The following is a 16,457-nucleotide window of genomic DNA, read 5'->3' as shown; positions in this document are numbered from 1 at the left end:
GTAGTAGGCTGTTATCCTCTACCATGCACCAATTTGGCCATTAGGTTACAGGGCCCAGGGCACATGCAGTGTGTATGAGCAACGTGGCTGCGTGGGATAGAGGCTGAGACTGACCCCTTCCCCAACAAGGGCGGGGTCTTCAGTGTGGACCCCCTCAAAGGCTGTCTCCCTGCTCCCCTCTTTCTGCCCCCCACAAAGTTACCAACCCAGGCAAGTCAGTAGAGGCCCATGCACAATGCCCACCCCCCCAAGCCAGCTGTACCTTGCCCTAATCCCTGGGAGGGAGTGACCCAGCTGGATTCCGACTGGGGCCAGTGAGCTGGAAGCAGAGCCTTTGGGTGTCCTTCCCCCCAGCTCCCCATAGCTCAGAGCCGAGCCGAGATCAGCTAAAAGCAGCTGCTGGGGCTGGCGAGGGACTCCAGCTCTGTGATCCATGGTCTTTGCTCATCAGCCTCCAGCCCCGCAGAACAGGACGGTTCCCGCGTTGGCCTTACCTTCTCCGGACAGGCTTGTTTTCCATGATGGTTTGGAAGATTCTCCCCACCGCCATTTAAATGTCCCCCCCCCACCCTCCCCAGTTGGACTGAATTATTCATTATGCACCTGCCCCCAGCCTCTCTCCCCTCCCCCTCCCCCCACCTGCATGCAGAGCCCCAGGGAACCCTGTCTGGCCTGTGGGCCGTCTTGCAGGTCAGGCTTTGCCTGGGGGGTAAATTGGGGTGGGGGGCAGCCTTTGTGGGGTAGGATGGGGTGTGGGGAGCTGGGGGATGGGCTGGGGAGGGGCTGGTGGGCTCAGGTCACATTAGCTTGTGCGCTGCTAGTCTGTGACTGTGGCATTCTGGGCTACTGGAGGTGACTGGGATCGGCAAGGAGAAGCTGCTGCCAAAAATCAGGCGGGATCTGGGCTGATGGATCCAAGCAGCCCCCGGTGAAACGTGACGGGTGAGCTCAGCTTAGCTGATACGACTCTTCCCCTCCTGCTCCCCTACAGCTCAGCAGAGCCGTCAGCAAGAGCGTCCCGACTCTGGGGCTGCCTGTGTGTCCTTAGCAGGGCTCTCCCCTGGTAGCTCTCTGGGACAGGAGCCTCCCAGCCCCACGGGCAGCCTCCTCCACTCCGGGGCACCACCCAGCAGGTGGGGATGGAGCAGCCTCACTCGCTGAGCCCAACCTTCCTGCGGCCAAAGGCGAGTCTCTTCCCAGGGACTCATTAGAAAAGAACAAAACATCGTAACTGACCCTCACTCAGCCTCAGGCACTGTCCTGCCCAAAGGCCTGGCCTCAGCCCCCGGATGAGCAACAGGGTATGAAGTCTGGCCTGGTCAGTCCCCAAAGTCATGAGCTGCCACCTGTGACTTATGGCTCAATAATGGAGTGATTTTATTATTGCAATTAGCTTGGGCCCTGCCATTTTCTACAGTTCATCGTGAAAAGTGGCATGAACCCCCCTCCTGCCCTGGCCGACGGGCAGGGAGCGGGCGCTGGCTCCTGCACGTCATTCTGAAAGCACTGGCAAGGGGACGCTTTCAGGCTTGGCAGCGAGGAGATGGTTCCTACGCGGGCTGGGCTGTGGCATGCACAGGGCTGCCTGGGCGTCTGGCACAGCAGAGCGGGGGAAGTGCGGGGTCAGGACTCCTGGGTTCTAGGCCTGGTTCTGCCACTTGCCAGGTGCAACTCGGTCATGACACGGGCATTAGCACCGCGCCTTCCCATGCAACCCGAGAGCAGCCTCAGTTGTGCTAGGAACGATCCAGGCACCGGGGGTGGTGCCAGCCCAAAGACACTCCAGACATGCGAGGGGAGAACCCGGCTCTGCAAAGGGGCTGGGACTTCAGCAGGGCACCTCAACCCTTTTGTGGCCGTGAGCCAAAGGGACTTGTCTGGGACAGTGGCGGAGCCAGGCCTAGGACACAGAGCTCCTGTCGCCCACTAGCCTGCACTGTTACTGGGAAGCTGTTTCCTCGTTTACTCAATGGGGAGTTGAAGAGTCTAAGGTGTCCGGGGGAGAAGTGATCTCCCTTAAGCCAGACTAGAGCCAGCACTGCTTCGTTGCCGGCGGTGGACTTGTGGGGGTTGGACATCAGGCCCATGGTGGGTGTAGAGCGTCTCAGGGGGCCGGCCCTAGGGAAGGGTAAGAAAACACTTTGCGTGGGGTGGGGGGGCAATGGGACACCCACCATGCTCCTTTCACCGAGGCCCTGCTTGGAGCCAGAGGACAGCTGCAGCTGTCTCTCCACAGCCCCCCGGGCGGCTCACGCTGGCACTGGGCAGGAAGGAGAACATGTGGCGGGGGGGATGGGGGGGGGGAACCCATGAGCAGTCGTCTCCTCTCTGCCTTGGAGGGGCTCAGCCCAAGCTGGTGACCTGATTCCTCCAGCAGGGTGGGCCCAACGTGGCCTGCTGTGTGTGCTTGGCTGGAGGGAGGGGCTCACACCTTGCCTTGCCGTTGCGGAGCAGGAGCTGGCGTGGATGACCCGGTCGGGGAGGTGTCGATCCACGTGGAGCTCTTCACTCACCCTGGCACCGGGGAACACAAAGTCACTGTCAAAGGTTGGTACCCGGCGTGGGGCATGCCCAGCGCTCTGAGCACAGGGGAGGCAGGGTGCCAGGGTGTGGCCGGCCCAGGATGCTGCCCTGCCACCAGGGATGCTGGGGGATGGGCAGGAGTGCGTCATCTGTGGCCACGTTGACATTTCAGCAATTGAACTTTCAGTTGCCAAAGGCCAGGAGCAGACAGCACTACCTGAGCTGGACTTCCCCCTTCCCTCCGGCCTGCCCAGTGCCCCCCATCCTCCCCGTGGCCCCACGCCGCCAGCTGACGCACCCTTTCCTTTCTCGCAGTCGTGGCTGCTAACGACCTCAAGTGGCAGACGTCAGGCATCTTCCGGCCCTTCATCGAGGTCAACATCATCGGGCCCCATCTCAGCGACAAGAAGAGGAAATTTGCCACCAAGTCCAAGAACAACAGCTGGGCCCCCAAATACAATGAAAGCTTCCAGTTGTGAGTGGCTTTGACACACACTTCCGTTCCACCCCCACCCTCCTCCGCCCCCAATAGACCAAGAGCTTATGAGCAAAGCAGAGCTGAGCCGGGCTGGGATTTGCCGCGGAAAATGAGCCGCACATGGGAGGCGGTGATTCAGTGATGGCTGTGCTTCTCTCGGAGTCAGCTGATGCACTAGGGGGCGCTATGCTGTTCAAAGTGCCACCTAGGGCTGGTGAAAAATGTTCTAAGATGATTTTTGATGGTGAATTGGGTTTTCGACTAAATGAAATTTTTCACAAAAATGGTCTGTGTTCTGCACAGAGCACTGGGACTATGTCTCCCATGATGCACCACCTCCCTCCCGCCAAGAGGGAGACTATGATACACTATGGGAGATGTAGTCCAGGCAGGGAGACCCATCTATAGAAAGGAATGGGTGCATGAAGCCCCTGAACTATTTCTCCCATGAGTCACCACGGTTGGGACTCCCATGATGCTCTGCTTCCTTGCTCTCAGGAGGGAAACTGTGGGAGTTGTAGTCCAGCCGGGGAGCTCTGCCTGTAGAGTAGAATGGGAGTGTGAGGCACCTGAACTACAGCTCCCATGAGGCACCTCAGCACTATTGCCAAAATCCAAAAAAAATGATTTTTTTCCCCCTCGTTGCTCTGCCATCGCTGGAATCAGACTCCATGAAACATGACCATCAATATGAATTGTTGCCATTTTTCCCTAGTGATTATTAGTTATAATTAATTATTCAGCCAGCTGCTGTTCCACTGAAGCTCATAGACTTGAAGGGTCCAATATGATCATCTAGTCTGACCTTCTGCACAATGCAGGCCACAGAATCTCACCCATCCACTTCTATAACAAACCCCTAACCTGTGTCTGAGTTATTGAAGTCCCCAAATTGTGGTTTGAAGACCTCAAGCTGCAGAGAATCCTCCAGCAAGTGACCCATGCCCCATGCTGCAGAGGAAGGCGAAAAACCTCCAGGGCCTCTGCCAATCTGCCCTGGGGGAAAATTCCTTCCCGACCCCAAATATGGTGATCAGTTAAACCCTGAGCATGTGGGTAAGACTCACCAGCCAGCACCAAAGAAATAATTCTCTGTAGCAACTCAGATCCCAACCCATCTAACATCCCATCACAGACCACTGAGCATACTTACCTGCTGATAATCAAAGATCAAGTGCCAAATTAATTGCCAAAATTAGGCTATCCCATCATATCATCCCCTCCATAAACTTGTCAAGCTTAGTCTTAAAGCCAGATCTGTCTTTTTCCCCCACTACTCCCCTTGGAAGGCTGTTCCAGAACTTCACTCCTCTAATAGTTAGAACCCTTCGTCTAATTTCAAGTCTAAACGTCCTAGTGTCCAGTTTATATCCATTTGTTCTTGTGTCACATTGGTATTAAGCTTAAATAATTCCTTTCCCTCTCTGATATTTATCCCTCTGATATATTTATAAAGAGCCATCATATTCCCCCCTCAGCCTTCTTTTGGTTAGGTTAAACAAGCCAAGCTCTTTCATTCTCCTTTCATTAGACAGGTTTTCCATTCCTCGGATCATCCTAGTAGCCCGTCTCTGAACCTGTTCGAGTTTGAATTCATCCTTCTTAAACATAGGAGACCAGAACTGCACACAATATTCCAGATGAGGTCTCACCAGTGCCTTATATAACGGTACTAACACCTCCTTATCTTTACTGGAAATACCTTGCCTGATGCATCCTAAAACTGCATTAGCTTTTTTAACAGCCTTATCATGTTAGCGGCTCATAGTCATCCTGTGATCAACCAATACTCCGAGGTCCTTCTCCTCCTCTGTTACTTCCAACTGATGCGTCCCCAATTTGTAACTAAAATTCTTATTAATCCCTAAATGCATGACCTTGCACTTTTCACTATTAAATTTCATCTTATTACTATTACTCCAGTTTACAATGTCATCCAGATCTTCCTGTATGATATCCCGGTCCTTCTCTGTGTTAGCAATACCTCCCAGCTTTGTGTCATCCACAAACTTTATTAGCACAGTCCCGCTTTTTGTGCCAAGGTCAGTAATAAAAAGGTTAAATACGATTGATCCCAAAACCAATCCTTGAGGAACTCCCCTAGTAACCTCCCTCCAGCCTGACAGTTCACCTTTCAGTATGACCTGTTGTAGTCTCCCCTTTAACCAGTTCCTTATCCACCTTTCAATTTTCATATTGATCCCCCATCTTTTCCAATTTAACTAATAATTCCTCAGGTAGAACTGTGTCAAATGCCTTACTGAAATCAAGGTAAATTCGTTCCACTGTGTTTCCTTTGTCTAAAATAATCTGTTACCTTCTCAAAGAAGGAGATCAGGTTGGTTTGGCACAATCTACCTTTTGTAAAACCATGTTGTATTTTGTCCCAATTACCATTGACCTCAATGTTCTTAACTACTTTCTCCTTCAAAATTTTTTCCAAGACCTTATATACTACAGATGTCAAACTAACAGGCCTATAGTTACTCGGATCACTTTTTCTCCCTTTCTTAAAAATACGAACTATGTTAGCAATTCTCCAGTCGTACGGTACAACCCCTGAGTTTACTGATTCATTAAAAATTCTTGCTAATGGACTTGCAATTTCATGTGCCAGTTCCTTTAATATTCTTGGATGAAGATTTTCTGGGCACTCCGATTTCGTCCCATTAAGCTGTTTGAGTTTGGCTTCTACCTCGGATGTGGTAATATCTATCTTCATATCCTCATTCCCATTTGTCATCCTACCATTATCCCTAAGCTCCTCATTAGCCTTATTAAAGACCGAGGCAAAGTATTTATTTAGATATTGGGCCATGCCTAGATTATCTTTAGCCTCCCCTCCATCCTCAGTGTTTAGCGGTGCCACTTCTTCTTTCTTTGTTTTCTTCTTATTTATATGGCTATAGAACCTTTTACTATTGGTTTTAATTCCCTTTGCAAGGTCCAACTCTACATGGCTTTTGGCCTTTCTCACTTCATCCCTACATGTTCTGACCTCACTAAGGTAGCTTTCCTTGCTAATCCCTCCCATCTTCCACTCCTTGTAGGCTTTCTGCTTTTTCTTAATCACCTCTCTGAGACACTTGCTCATCCAGCTTGGTCTACAACTCCTGCCTATGAGTTTTTTCCCCTTTCTTGGGATGCAGGCTTCTGAGAGTTTCTGCAGCTTTGACTTGAAGTAATTTCAGGCCTCCTCTGCCTTTAGATCCACAAGTTCTTCAGTCCAATCCACTTCCCTAACTAATTTCCTTAGTTCTTTAAAGTTAGCCCTTTTGAAATAAAAAACCCTAGTCCCAGATCTGGTTTTGTTTATCCTTCCATCTAGTTTGAACTGAATTAGCTCATGATTTCACAGCGCCAGGTTCGGTTTCTGGCAAGAAGTTTTTAGCCGTGGTGTGGCCAGGCGGTCACTGCCTTGCTGACCTCCTGTACCTGTGATGGCAGCTGATAGCAGGCCCAAAGGGGCGGGGCAGGGGAGCGGTAGGCCCAACTCCCCTCACCGCTTGGTCCCCCAGGGGCTGTAGTTACAAGGTGGGGAATGTGGAGAGCTGCCTTCATCTCAGCCTTGACCTCACTAGCACCTGTTTCTGCGGGGTCAGTGACATTCCCTCTAGGCGTGGCAGGAAATGTCGGCCAAGCTGAGGCACAGCTGTCGCTGCTCCAGCCTTCAGGACCCTCACCCTGCAGCCAGCAGAGTTTTCCCTTCTCTCAAAGCCAGAGAAGGCCACACTGGGCCCACTGCCCACGCACCTGCAGCTGTAGTCCAGGGACCCAACAGCTGCCAGGCAGAGGCACCCACCAGTGTCCCAGGGTGCTGCCCCTCCTGAGGGCCTGGGGGGGGGCCACATTCCTTCCGGCTGGTGACCAGCTCCGCCCTGTAGTTCCCCCAGCTCAAGGCAGCAAAGCGCCAGTGCCCCGGTGCGTGCAGCAGCTGGCGTGCAGGACCCAGCAGATGGACCAGTAACCATCCCCTTCCCTCCTGCGCAGCACCCTGAGCAGTGAGACGGGCCCCGAGTGCTACGAGGTGCAGGTGTGCGTCAAGGACTACTGCTTCGCCCGGGAGGACCGCACGGTGGGCATCGCTGTGCTGCAGCTCAAGGACATCATGCATCGGGGCAGCTGTGCCTGCTGGCTGCCCCTGGGCCGGCGCATCCACATGGATGACACGGGCCTCACCGTCCTCCGCATCCTCTCGCAGCGCAACAACGACGAGGTGGCCAAGGAGTTCGTGAAGCTCAAGTCAGACACGCGCTCAGCCGAGGAAGGCAGCAGTTAAGGGCCTGAGCAGGTGTAGAACATCCCTAGCATCACTCCCTTCCTGCCCCTTTTCTACAGCATCCTCCAGCCACGTAAAAGCCATACAGGTCATCCACAGCCCCCCACACCAGGTAGGGAAGGGAGCTCCCCCTCTCTGGGAAGCCCTTGCCACAAGCAGGCGCCTGCTTCCCAGTGCCAAGGATTGAAGCAGGCGCTCTGTGCCCCGGGCTGCAGCTTAAGGGCACTGCCCCCGCTGCGATGGAGCAGGGAAGATGCAGCCCCCAGGGAGCGCAAGCTGCTCACTCTTGGCAGGGGTGGCCTTAGCGCCTCGTCCCGAACCTGTTTCTGTCATGACAGATGCTGGGAGAGGCAGAAGCCAAGGCCTGAAGTGGCCCGTGAGGCAGGAGCATTTGAACAAACGTCAGCCGCCCGGTATGGCCACAAGGTGGGCACAGGGGGAAGCAAGGCTAGATCCCAGCCCATCTAGCACCCCCTCCATTTGTCCCTGAGCTCCAGGAGAATCACCCTAGCTGGTAGCAGTATAGGGGATATGCCACATTGTTGAGTAGGTTGATTCCTTCCACCAGAAGGCAGCATCAGATGTCCAAACTGCCCTGTGCTCATGGCAACCTCATTCGGCAATAGCGATGAGCCAGGCAGCAATGGGCACAGGGAGGTTGAGACGGGGCCTTGGGTTCTCCTCCAGGGCTCCCTTCAAGGAGCGTGACTGCTAAGGATACACCTGGGCCAGCGTCAGCCTGCTCGGGCTGGTGGCTCTGGGAATCCGCTGCCCCTCACGCCATAGCTTGCCACAAGCTGAGTCAGCAATAGCCAAGCCTGTGGCGTAGCCCCCAGGGCCTTGCAATCCTGAGCAGGTGGCTCAGAGCAGCTTAGTCTGAGGCCAGGCAGTGGGGCTGGGGCCGCTTTTGTCCACCCAGGCCAGCAGCAGGAGGGTGCTAGTAGGAAATCGGGGCAGGGGAGATGTGAATCTGCCACAGGGCTGCACACACGTGGGACGGTGTCTCACTAAAGAACCAGGATCTCAGCTCTAACCTCCCTCCCCGGTGGGCTCAGAGACAGCAGGAGGCCAGTGCAGCTGGGAAGAGGCAGTGCCTTGCGCTGTTAGGAACTGGTCCTGCTCCCAGTTATAAATAGGATCCTCCGGTGCAGCCGCAGAGCCAGCGTCCCTCCCAGGCAGCGCCTGCACTGGGACAGCGATGTGGAAACCCCACCTCCCCCGCCCTCCCCGCAGGCAGCCCTTCCTGGGGGGCTGAAGTGGGGTAGCCTTCCTGGGAGAGAAGGAGCAGCAAAGGGGGGACTGGCACTTATTGAGGCCTCAGGCTCAGGGGCCTGTCCTTGCCTTCCTGGGGGGAAGCAGGTGACTAAATGACCGCCGGGTGCGGGCTGGGGGAGGCGAGAGGGAGTGAAAATGTTGCTGCAGCCTGGGGGCAAGGTAGGTTGAGGCAGCAGGTGGGACAAGGGGAAACACTTGAGAAGGTTTGGTTGCTTTTCAGGATAAAAGGCAAACTATTTCTGTCCACCCCAGCCCTGCTTCCAACGAGGAGAGTGTCACAAGCCCATGATTCCTGCCTTGGCCTTGTGCTGAGTGTCCGGTGGGGCAGGGGCAGGACTCCCACACTGGCCCAGGGTGCTTGAAAAGCAGTGGGGCAAAGCTCCCTGCCTCTGCAAGATGGTCCTTGGGGCCCTAAACCCTTCACTGCCCCCCATCTGGGGGAGCTCCCATCAGCCCCTGCTTGGCTGCAAGGGCCACTGGAGTTCAGCAGCAGGGCCTGTTCCCCAGCGATGCTCCCAGAGTGTGGGGGGAGGTGTGGGCTTGAGCCCAGCTGTGCCCAGAGCCCCGTGAGCCGCTTTGCATGGCTGGCTAAGCCAGGGCCCTGTGAGCCCTGCCCTGCCAGCTGGAGTGACAACCCTTCCTCTACCCAGGAGAGTGCCAAGGCTGTGGCCTTCCTGCAGGGACCACACCTCCCTCTTCCATGCCTTACCACTGGAAACCTAAAGCTCATCCCTTCCCAGCAGCCAGGAACCCGGCTACCTCATGGGACCCCATCCCCACCCCCACCTGCACTGCAGCCTCCAGCCCTCCCCTCCCTTCCCCCTGACACCGCTGGCCAGAGGGTCAGACGAGCTTTGCCCACTGTCCCTCCCAGCCGGGGAAGGGGCACAGCAGTGGGGCCAGGCCCAGGGGCAGCACTGCCTGATTTAGCAGACCTGAGTGCATGGGCCCCATAGGGCAGGGTGTGCTCCGCTGGTTCCTAAAGCCAAACTCTTTGCCACAGCCCCAGCGGAGAGCTCTGGGGAAAGGGGTGCTCAGTGCTTAGATGATTTCAGGCCCCAAACCAAGTCTGCAGCCACCATGCCCCTGCCACCGAAAGCCGAGAGCCTGGCCCAGCTCCAGGAAGGCTGGATCCTGGAGGCAGAACAGCCTCACATCAGGCCAGAGCAAGAGCTAACCCAGTTCAGGGCCCTGGTCCAGGGCTTGGGGCCAACCTCCAGTATCTCTTACGTTCACTCCCAGCAGCCCCAGTGACTCAGCACCGCCCGGGCCCTGCTTATGCAGTGATGGCTCTGGCCACGTGCAGGAGCCATGCCCCAGCACCCGCTGATGAGGGGGTCCAAGTGACAGGAGGCTCCCCACCCACCCCCACTCAGGGCCTGATTCAGACCAGGCACTGCAGGGCCCATGCAGTGCAGCTAGGCCCAGGTAGAGAGGTAACAGCCTCTCGGCCCTGTCCGTGGCATGCAACCTCCTACCTCCCCGCAGGCAGAACTAGGGACTCCACAGCCTCCACACAAAGGCCCCAGCACCCCCCTCCCTGCCCCACTAGGTACCAGCCTTGGCAGCCGGCGGGCTATGGTTTGAGTTGCAGCAGGTGTCATGGAGTCCCCGGGCGATGCTCTGGAACTGCTCCCCGCCAAGCCACACAGGACTTTGGGGAGCCTCCTCTCCCTTGGAGCAGACTGTATGCAGGGCAAGAAGCTCACACGGCTTCACCTCCTGGGTTGCCCCTTGGAGCATTCAGCATCCTCTGCCCCTCCATGCACTTCCCACAGCGAGCCCACCCAGGCGGGGTCCTGGGGAAGCCAGAGCGTCCTGCACCCCCACTTTGCAGTCAGCCAGCCAGTAACACAGAGGTTTATTTGATGACAGGAACAGGGTCTAAAACAGAGCTTGTAGGTACAGCGAACCGGACCTCTCGGCCGGGTCCATTCGGGGGGGCAGTGAGCCAGACCCCCCCCCCATCTGCACTTCACTCCTCGTCCCCAGCCAGCTCCAGACTAACAACCCCCTCCTCTCTACTCAGCCCCTTGACCTCTTTGTCTCCAACACCTTCAGCTGGCACCTTTGCAGAGGAGGGGCCCAGGCCATCAGGTGCTAGGAGACAGTGTCAGACATTTAGGTGCACTGGCCCTTTGCTCTGCGGCAATCACACACCCTTATTCCACCACCTAGATATTAAGAACTGCATAGGGGACACTGAGGCACCAACACAGTATTCAGAGAAAACATTAAGAACATTCCCAGTTCGTCACATCAGGGAGCTGTGCCCAGGGAGAGGGGGCGGGACAGCCTGGCACCCGCAGACAGCTCTGTAAATATGTAAATAGCTGTAAATACAGATGGTTTTTCCATGTTCTTTACCCTACTGCAACAGCTCCAAAGGGCTATCGCGTCAGCTCACGGCCACATGGCACAGGGGACGAAAGGGAAGCCTTCGTAACCCAGGGCACTGCCCCCAGCCCTGGGCCCTCCTCTATCCTGCTCGCTTGCCTCCCATGGCAAAGGCACAGCCTGGCCCCTGCCCTCTCCCCTTAGAGAGGAACCCCAAACCCAGGCAGCTACCCCTGACCCTAAACAGCCACCAGCCCTACCCCCAAGGAAACTAGCAGCACATTCAGAGCCTCCAAGGACAGAGTCCAATGCAGGCTCCTGGCTCAGATCATGGCCAGAAGCAGGTACCTCAGATGAAGGGGCAAGAGCCACTACTAGGCACTGTGGGATAATCTCCACCCCCACCCTTTCCTGATCTCTTAATAGCTAGGGAGTTTTAATCTCTCTCTCCCCCCCCGTTAATAACTCACTGTTCTCCCTAGCACTGGCTGGTCACTTCTGAGCCAAGAGCAGCTGCCTCTGCCCCCCCAACTCATTTCAACCCCAGCCCTGTGCTGAGCAGAGGGGCTGGCAACTGGGCCTCCCCGGCCAGATGCACCAGGGGGCTAGCAGAGGTGGGGCTGGGTTCAGGGCTAAAGGCCAAGCTGATTTTGACACCTAACACCCATCCTCCCCCTACAGCTGGATTTAGACATCCCCGCCCCCCCCCCATCCCTGGCAGCGGTGTGGGACGGCTGGGCCCACTGCAGTGTTGTATCTGCCAGGAAGGAGCTCAGGTTTCCCTAGCTGCCAGCCAGGCTGTTGGGGAAGGGGCAGGCACTGCCAGTAGGGCTCCCCGTGCAGCCTGGGACTAGCACTGAAGGGGGGAGAGAGGGGAGCTTGACCCAGTTCACAAGCCATGAGGGGCTGATTGGAGACAGCCCCTCTGTCCTGTCACAGGCCCCCCGAGTGCTTGAATCCCACAGCTGAAGAGATCAAACCTGCTCCAATCCTGCCCCTGCCCCCCCACTGAATCCAGCCCCCATAGACACCCCTCACGTGAGGCACAGGAGGGCAGAGTGCCCACCCCCACCAGCAGAATTCACAGCATAGATGCCACCTCCCTCTACCCCCCACTTGTTTTAAAGGTCAGGGTAACAACCCCCCCAGACTCCCAAGCAGCACCAGGCAGGGCTGTAGTGTGCACAGGAACAGGGTGTAGGGAGCCCCAGAGCCGCATTTCACAGCTGGGGTTACGCAGCCCAGGGAGGGGGAAGGAGACTAGGGAGGTGGAGAAGGTCGATGAAGAACAGCTGCCAGGTGATTTCCCCAGCCCCTGGCTCGTATAGGTGCATTCAACTAGGCCACAGCTTAAACCCACCCCCAGCCCATTCCAGAAGGGCCGGGCCTTGCCACCTTGGCAAAGCAAGATTAATGCCAGCAGGCCCCCGCTCTGGAGCACAGGACAATTTCCAGCAGGGACGGAGGCCGCACTAGGGCCTTTAAAACAGCCGAGCTCCATGAAGAGCTTCAGGCCCTGCCCAGCAGAGATCAGGACAAAGCAGCCGTTTGCTCCATGGGGGGAGAGGGCAGGGCCCCTGGGGGAGCCGGCAGGGCCAGGACAGATTGAGCCCTGTTCCTTAACAGCACAGCCCTGCTGTACCTCTCAGACCACACAGCCCACTGCTGGGCACTGCCAGGGCAGGAGCCGCCCTTCAGACGGTGCTGAGAGGTGGGCAAGGGCAGCTGCAGGGAGTTGGCTCTAGCCTCATTGCGGAAGGGAGGCCCCAGGCCTGTAAGGAGTCCTAGGCCAGGAGCACTTGGCTCCCACACAAGGCAGGGGGAGGGGCAGTGACTTAGCCCCATACAGCAGCCTGAGCTCATGCCAAGGGGCCAATATGCAAGCAAGGGGGTAGGAACAGAGATTGACAATAGGATTGCTCTGGGCCAGGGGACCATCATAGGTGCTGCAGGGAGCTATGCAAAGAAACCCAGTGTTCTGGAGCAGGGGCGGGGACAGGGAGGGTGAAGAGCCCTAACACTGGGGGGTAAATGTCCCTTGGGGTTTATTCAACCCTGGCTGATGTCAGAGCGGATGTTCTCTCTCCCTGGGAATGTCAACAGGGGTTAGGGATGCTGACCCTGCACCACTCCTGTCTCCCCCCTACAACCCATAGTCCTACAAGGCCCTTGCCCAGACAGGGCGACCACACCTCAGCCTGGGCCCTGTGCCCTCAGCCTCTCCCCTGCACCCTCAGCCGGACCTTTTTGTAGTACTTGCCTGGGACCAAAGTGGTAGCTGTTCACACCTGGTTCAGTTCAATGTTTACACCCCTTTTCCAGCTGCTGCAGCGTGTAGCAATGCAGCCTCCCACCCTGCCACCCAAAGTGCTGCAAGACAGCAGCCCTGGCGGCTCCCCACTGCACAGACTGACCTCATCCCCGCCTGCAGCACAGTCGGCTAGGCCCCCGCTGAGCCTATGGCTACTGGAACACAAGACACGTTCCCTGGCTCCCTCTCCGACGCGCCCCTTCGAGAACTTCCAGTCGGCATGCGATTGAAACTAAAACCACTGTAACTTCTGCTCCTGTAGCACCTCTGTCAGTGCTGGCCCGTGTGTCTGTCTGTACCTGAACTGGAGCAAACAATGGTAAACATGGATGCATGACAGTGAGATGTTTTGCACTATTTTGACTTTTTTGGGCTCTGTAAAATAATTTTATTATAACTGACATTAAAAAGAAAAAGCACACCTGGCCGCTGCGTCTGCCTCCCAAAGTGTATCCCGCTGAGCGCCATGGCACATGTGCCATGCCCCAGACGGCCAAGCGACCCAGCCCACCAACAGTGTTTGCCTTGTCACTCTCAAGCTGTAGAGAATTGGCTTGATATTCCCCCTTCAGTCAAGGGATTGAACTCGGAACCCAGTCGGACCGTTTACACCCATGAAATGATGGGGTCTAAATTTAGCGGTTCCCATTCAAGAACAAGATCTTGGAGTCATTGTGGAGAGATCTTTGGACACATCCACCCAATGTGCAACGACAGTCAGAAAAGCAAACAGTGTTGGGAATCATTAAGGAAGGGATAGATAATAAGACAGAAAATATCATGTTGCCTCCATATAAATCCATGGTACACCCACACCTTGAATACTGTGTGCAGATGTAGTCGCCCCATCCCCCCCAAAAAAAGATATTGGAATCGGAAAAGGACAAGGGAAGAGAAGGGTGATAAAAATGATTAGGGGTATGGAACGGCTTCCATATGATGAGATTAATGAGACTGGGACTTATCTGCTTGGAAAAGAGATGACTAAAGGGGGATATGACAGAGGTCTATAAAATCATGACTGGTGTGGAGAAAGTAAATAAGGAAGTGTTATTTACTCATAACACAAGAACTAGCGGTCACCAAATGAAATTAATAAGCAGCAGGTTTAAAACAAAAGGAAGTATTTCTTCACACAACTCAGTCAGCCTGTGGAACTCTTTGCCAGAGGATGTTGTGAAGGCCAAAAAAAACTATGACAGGGTTCAAAAAAGACCTCCCTGCCCATCCTGGAGCCAGCCCTGGTTCTTATGGACCTTCAAAGTCTCTGCCCAGATGTTCCCATAAGGGAGAGGCCACCCATGGCACGAGCACCAGGGAATTTGCAGTGCTGCTCTCTTGCACGGGTTTTGGGCTGGTGCTCTCACCTCAGCCCCAGGAGGGTACAAAACACACCCCAGACCCATAAGCCCTGGACTCTCCCAAATCAGAGGGCTCTACTGAGCTGAAGTATAGGGGTAAGAGTATCCCCCTTCCTTAGCAAATCTTCACAGACTCCTTTAGAGGAGAGGCCAGGTGTGATTGTCCGGAGCTGGGCAGGGGTAGGAACTGCTGGGGAGCCTGCATGTTCTGTCCCAGAACCCCAGGAAGTTTCAAGCAGAAGCAGAGAGGAAGGCCCAGGTGCTAGCTGGGGATGGAGCATGTAAGCCCCTATTGCAGCCCAGGGTACCTGGGTTCCCAGCCCAGCTCTACACTACACATCCAGTGCCCTTGTTTTCTCCCGTTGGAAGTGGGGAAAAACATTCCCTGGCCTGGGGGTCAGATGCACCTGCTAATCGCCATCAGGATTTTCATCCAAGGACCTGTGAACACCCAGGATCAGGTGGTCAGTGTCTGAGGTAAAGGACACAGCCTGTGGCCTGCTGGAGACAACCTGTGACTCGTGTCTGCAGCGCCTAACAAACCTTCCTCTCCCCTTACCAGGGGTCTCACGTCAAGCTCCAGCCTTACAGGGGGCCTCTGTCCCGTCACTAGAGCACAGCTCCCAATACTACCCCCAGAAGGCTGCACAGCCTCCCCCCACCCGCAACACCCTGGTACAGAGATCAGCGATTCACGAGGGAGACCTGCCTCCAGCTTATTACTAAAGAGACTTTTATTCACTTGACACAATTTTTAAAAAGCGTTTCACTGAACACAGGCCATACGAAGAGACCTCACCTCCCACCCCCAGCTGCTGGGCAGGCAGCCCCCAGGCCTGGCTTCTCTCCCCCAGGCTTGAGCAGTGAGGGGGCAGGAACAGCATTCCCCAGAGACACCCATGGATGCCCAGTGGGTACTGGGCCAAGAGCAGCTGTCCCCCTGCTGCAGGGGGACAAGCCCCCTAACCTGACAGCTGCTTCCCCACTCAGCAGCAGTGGGAACTCCCTGCCCAGCCAGCCACACTCAGGACATGCTTTTAAACCTGCTCCCAAGTGCTGTAACCCCACCACCAGGGAGCACTGCAGTTCCAGGGGAGTTGGGTCAGTCAGCAATCGTGCAGCCCACAGCACGGGCGCCTCATGTTGCCCCACTCGGTTCTGGCATGCAGACCTCGGCGGGTGAGGGAGGCACCTTTACCCTCATGCACAGCATTTCCTGAGGGCCCATTGCAAAAAGCCCTCGGGCTCGAATTGGGGAGGGATGCGCTGGGCAGGCGGCAGAGCTGGGCAAGCGGACAGTTCCATGAGGAAACTCATGCTGGAGTTTTGAATTTTAGAAGGGGCCGTTTCGGTGCAGCAACCTCATCTCTGCACCCTGAAATTTCAGCCTGAGCCGCTGGCCCCCTTCCAAGGAAAAGGGCATTTCTAGGGCACGGCAGCCAGTACCCTGCAGCCCAGGCTGCTACATGCACGGTTGTAAGACCGCATCTTCCCCAGGAGCATTGCTGCAGCGTCGCTCAGACTCGGGTCAGGAACGTCAGGTTAATGCTGTCAGGGATGCGGAGCTCATCCAGCTGCACGGGAGAGCAGGAGAAGGGCAGGTGCACGGGGAATAGGTGAGCCGTGTCCACCAGCAGCTGGCAGGGGCTGGCTGGAGTTCGCTCTGCCAGCCGGTCCTGTGTGGAGAGAAACAATCCGGTCTCCAGCAATTCTCACCCCCTCCCCCCAAACATCTGTCCAGCCCCCACCCACTCCTGACAGCCATGGCTGGCTCCAGCACCTGGCCAGCTCTGCCCCAACTCTCCAGCAGCAGGCTAAAGCAACTCCACGCAGCTGCCTGCCAGCAGCCTGGGGATGCCACAAAGCATAAAGTTTCCCCTGCCCCGCAGCCAA

The 16,457-nt window shown here is 56.1% G+C and overlaps 2 protein-coding genes across 12 annotated transcripts in view; one reads left to right on the top strand and one right to left on the bottom strand.

Moving 5' to 3' along the window:
- UNC13A (unc-13 homolog A) overlaps positions 1 to 10,208 on the top strand; it is a 119,196-nt gene extending 108,988 nt beyond the window's left edge. For all 11 annotated transcript variants that reach the window (XM_030540666.1, XM_030540665.1, XM_030540658.1 and 8 more), the window contains 3 exons: positions 2,455 to 2,547; positions 2,839 to 2,998; positions 6,992 to 10,208. In XM_030540666.1, coding sequence (XP_030396526.1) covers positions 2,455 to 2,547; positions 2,839 to 2,998; positions 6,992 to 7,280 — 542 coding nt within the window. In that variant the 3' untranslated portion in view covers positions 7,281 to 10,208. The remainder of the gene's footprint in view (positions 1 to 2,454; positions 2,548 to 2,838; positions 2,999 to 6,991) is intronic.
- A 5,764-nt stretch (positions 10,209 to 15,972) lies between these two features.
- The window catches only part of LOC115638729 (unconventional myosin-Vb-like), a 45,969-nt gene continuing 45,484 nt past the window's right edge, over positions 15,973 to 16,457 (bottom strand). Inside the window, exon 35 of the mRNA XM_030540679.1 lies at positions 15,973 to 16,240. Within this exon, the coding sequence (XP_030396539.1) occupies positions 16,082 to 16,240 (159 nt within the window). The 3' untranslated portion in view covers positions 15,973 to 16,081. The remainder of the gene's footprint in view (positions 16,241 to 16,457) is intronic.

The sequence above is a fragment of the Gopherus evgoodei genome, chromosome 22 (assembly GCF_007399415.2).
Source record: "Gopherus evgoodei ecotype Sinaloan lineage chromosome 22, rGopEvg1_v1.p, whole genome shotgun sequence".
Lineage (NCBI taxonomy): Eukaryota > Metazoa > Chordata > Testudines > Testudinidae > Gopherus > Gopherus evgoodei.
Note: the sequence above shows the minus strand (reverse complement) of the source record. Positions and strands in the feature narration are given on the sequence as shown.